This window comes from Pundamilia nyererei, unplaced genomic scaffold (assembly GCF_000239375.1).
Source record: "Pundamilia nyererei isolate P.nyererei 1_Seehausen unplaced genomic scaffold, PunNye1.0 scaffold00332, whole genome shotgun sequence".
NCBI lineage: Eukaryota > Metazoa > Chordata > Actinopteri > Cichliformes > Cichlidae > Pundamilia > Pundamilia nyererei.
In genome coordinates this window covers 445,209-449,089 of record NW_005187733.1, presented here as the reverse complement: position 1 = coordinate 449,089, position 3,881 = coordinate 445,209, and the positions used below count along the sequence as shown (strand labels likewise).

Here is a 3,881-nt window from a genome sequence, read left to right as displayed (position 1 = left end):
ATGTACTGTGGTATGTTGTATAATTTATGTACACCTTCTCCATCCCATTTCATCTGTCTGTTTTCTGTGCCACGTTTTTTTTCTGTTTAAATGGAAACACAAAGACGTACTTTTGTTTATATTTAGTGTATAAAGTGTATATCTATTTTCTTACTGTTCTTATATCTATTTGGTTTTTTGCACTGATGTAATTGGAGCCTCGTAGTCTCGTCTCTCTATATACTATACTGTATATAGCGGAAATGACAGATGTTTACTTTGACTTTTTTTTTTAATCTTTTGTACAGAGCAGCATCCCTTTTGTCACAGATATGTTTATTAATATACATTGGATGTCCCTGGGCCCACAAAGTAGGCTTAACTAGGAAAAACAGCAGCTTAAAAAGGATTTTTGACTGAGGATAATGGTGTCAGACTTTCCCATTTTAATGCAGACATTTAAAGCTATTGCAAAGCTTGTTGACTTTGGGAATGATGCTGTTCAGCGGTGGCTGCAGTTCCCTGGCAGAGAGGGCTCTGTTCCTGATGGAAGAGATGAAGGAACAACCTGTTAGTCCATCAAATGTGTGTAGTAGCACTGAGACAGAGACGAGAGTCTCAGTCTGCAGCTGTGACTTAATGTCATGGTCCTGAGTCTGAGGACTCAGTGTTTTTGTCATGGTCCTGAGTCTGAGGACTCAGTGTTTTGTGTTTCCTTATGCTTTTGTTCATTCCGAGTGTGTATTCTGTTGTGATTTTGCCATTTGTTAGGTTTCTGTTCTTTGCCTGCCTGCTCCCACTTCTCTGTGTTCCCTCTGTCTGTCCATGGTGTTATTGTGTCTGCTCATGAGTCTGCCTGTCAAGTTCAGTGTCCTGTCTGATTCTCTGTGTCTGTTAGTTTCCTGTTTTATTCTGAAAGTTCATGTCTCATGTCAGTGTGTTCAGTTTTACCTCTCCCCTGTCTCGTTAGCCTTATTGCTCCCAGCTGTGTCTCCCTCCTGTGGCCCATTCCCTGATTACTCCCCGTGTATTTAAGCCCTGTGTTTTCCTGTGCTCTCTGTCGCGTCGTCTGTTTAGTTCCATGTCAGTCTGCATTATTCTGTTACCTGGTATTCATTCTGCGTCTCTCTGCCATCTTTCTTTGTGCATTTCGCTCCTCCTCCCGTGAGTGTTTGGTTTAAGTTTTGTTCTTTAGTTTTCCCAGTTTAGGTTTGTTTACTCCCCGCTCTGCTCTTCCTGTTTTGTCACCTTCTCACCGCTGTAAATAAACACTCACTCGCACCCCAGTCGGTACCTGCATTTTGGATCCTTTTTTCAATACACCACACGACTGCTGTGCAGCCGTGACACTTAAGGCATAATACCTGTCCGGGTTGCATGTGTAAACTTTGTGAGAAAGCCATCGCTCAGGGAAATGTGTAAAAGCTGGTGAGCCTTTAGAACAAGTGTAGCTTTTGTGTGGCAATCAAAACAAAATGTGAATATTAAATCAAAATGCCTGACTTTCATAAAAATGTGTTTCTCTCAAGTCTCTTTTTTTCTAATGAAAATGAGCTACATTCAAGTCAAAATTATTACAAAATAAATGAATAAAGTTGTATTTTTTGTTTAGTTTTTGTGTGTTTGAAGTCTCCTCTTTGATGTGTTGACTATGCGTGTACAATAGAAGGACAGCCTTTCTAAGAGGGGGGAACAGCAGGGGGTAATTACGGAAGCAGAAAGATGTGTAGTTCTGATTAAATCAGCTCTTCCTCACACAGAGTGATAAAACTAAGCTCAAGGATTCTGAGACAAAGCACATAAATGTTGAAAAACCATTAAAAATACTGGTCACTTCAAAAAACAAAACAAGAAGCTTTTTACAGCTGACGCAGGAAGTTATTTTTATAAAAGTCACTTTGGTTTTCAAAGTAGGAGAGTATCACAGTTTCAGTATCGTTATCCAAACTGTGACTGAAGCAAGAGCACGAGTCTCTGTTTAAAAGGTTGAGTATGAAGGTAAAAAGAAATATACAGCACGTTGATGTGCTGATATGTGAGATCTGCCAGAAGCAGGAGGCTCGGTCAAACTTCATCAGAAGATTGGACATTTTCATAGTTCACTGCTCCATCATCAACCTCATCTTTGCACATCTGTGAAATACAGAACAATGAACGTCATTAAAACTGTAACTGCATTTTGCATTTAGCACAATCAGACTAATAAGCCGACAAAGTAAAGATTTTCTTTTATCCTGATGGGTTCTACTTGTTCATGAACCAGAAAATACAGTTTTATCCACAATTCAGTGTGATCGCCTATTTATTGTGTATACTTTGTCCGAAAAAAGTTAACAAACTCACCGTGTTTTCCTCCATCTGTGCTTTTTTCCCTAAAAGGACCAAGTAAGGAGTCAACTTTAGCTTCCACAAACAAAATCTTGTTCATATATGATTATTCTCACCAACTCTTATCCAGATGTTGACGATCACAACAGCAGCATTAAGTGCTGCTAAACCCAGAGCCACAATGATGAGCCTGTACAAGGACCAGCCTGGGAAGATAAAGAAAACACGAAAAGCATATTTTAAATTTATTTTTCTTTGCAAAACACACAACACAAACCTCAAACTTTTCATTCTGAAATTCAGAAAGCGGAGGAAAAATGATACAGAGGACAAGTTGGCATTACTTTGTAATTTTCTTGAACCTTCCATGCTTTCCAACTCTTTTGTCCCCAGACCTGCTCTTACTGTATTTCCAATTGTGATTTCCAATTTAACTATTGTTGTTGTAATTGTTTGTTTGTTTGTTTGTTTGTTCACCTAAATGAAAAAAGAAGATTCAGTGGACCTTTCACTAATAAATTGTCTGTATAAATTGTCTGTCAGTTAAAACTTTAAGTTGTTAAAATAAGCAAATAATGTGAAGTTACTTTCAAAATTTTATCATAATCATTAAAATCTCTCCTCCTTTCTTACCTGATGAATGAGGGCTGAAGGTAAAAAGCTGCTCTTTGCCATCTTCTGTTGTTACGTTACACTTAAAGTCAGAGTTAGATATGTGACTGTATAAAGAATTTACAAAAGTAACAGCAGCAGAGCAGGACGACTGTAATGTTTTTATGTTTGAGTAATCTCTATTCAGACCTTCACTGTAATGGATCCACTTCACTTTGTGTTCACAATGTCCATGTACCTGCACAGAGCAGTTTAAAGTCACCTGATCCCTGCTCTTCTGTTCAGTCACTGGTGAAGATAAACGCAAGAAGAATTAAAAAGTATGAATACATTTCTTTTCACTAAATGTAATGTTTCATGATGTTACTCTAACAACACAGTTTGAACTCCAACATATTGTGGTGTAAATACTCACTGATGACATCAGACAGATAAACCACAGCATCTGGACCTTGCTGTTTCCCTGGATTACCTCTAAACTGTCTGCAGGTGTAACGACCAACATCCTCAGCTGTGACCTTCTTTATAACCAGTGAACATTCTGCTGTAACACTCAGTCTGTCTGATTTGACTGTTTCTTTGATCTGTCCAAGATTAACCAGCTCTACTGCTGCTTTTCCTCTTGAATCAGTGAAGAGCCAGGTGGTAGTGTCACAGCTGTGATGGTTTTTGATCATGTTTTCACAAGGCAAAGTGACTTTATCTCCATCTCTGACAGTGAAGGAGAGTGAAAGATCTCCACTTAGATCTCCTGAAAATATAACAGAGAGAAAAAACAATACTTGTCTGAACGGAGACGATTTACATTCTTATTACAAAAGAACTAACAAAAAACTTGATTTGGGTTGTCAAACAAAAGCACAGCTGTCTTGGATTTCAAAATAAAGTAAAACTCAAAAGAAGAAAAAAATCTCTTACATGTTACATGTTACCTTCAAACTGAAGCACAAATATAAAAAAAA

General features: G+C 38.1%; 1 protein-coding gene across 1 annotated transcript; it reads right to left on the bottom strand.

Moving 5' to 3' along the window:
* Positions 1 to 1,847: 1,847 nt before the first annotated feature.
* On the bottom strand, positions 1,848 to 3,596 carry LOC102213911 (uncharacterized). The gene is made up of 5 exons (XM_005751901.1): positions 3,335 to 3,596; positions 2,941 to 3,207; positions 2,424 to 2,513; positions 2,323 to 2,351; positions 1,848 to 2,112 (listed from the first exon to the last, which is right to left on the bottom strand). The coding sequence occupies exons 1-5, from the start codon at positions 3,594 to 3,596 to the stop codon at positions 2,044 to 2,046; spliced, it is 717 nt and encodes a 238-aa protein (XP_005751958.1). The 3' UTR covers positions 1,848 to 2,043.
* Positions 3,597 to 3,881: the final 285 nt, after the last annotated feature.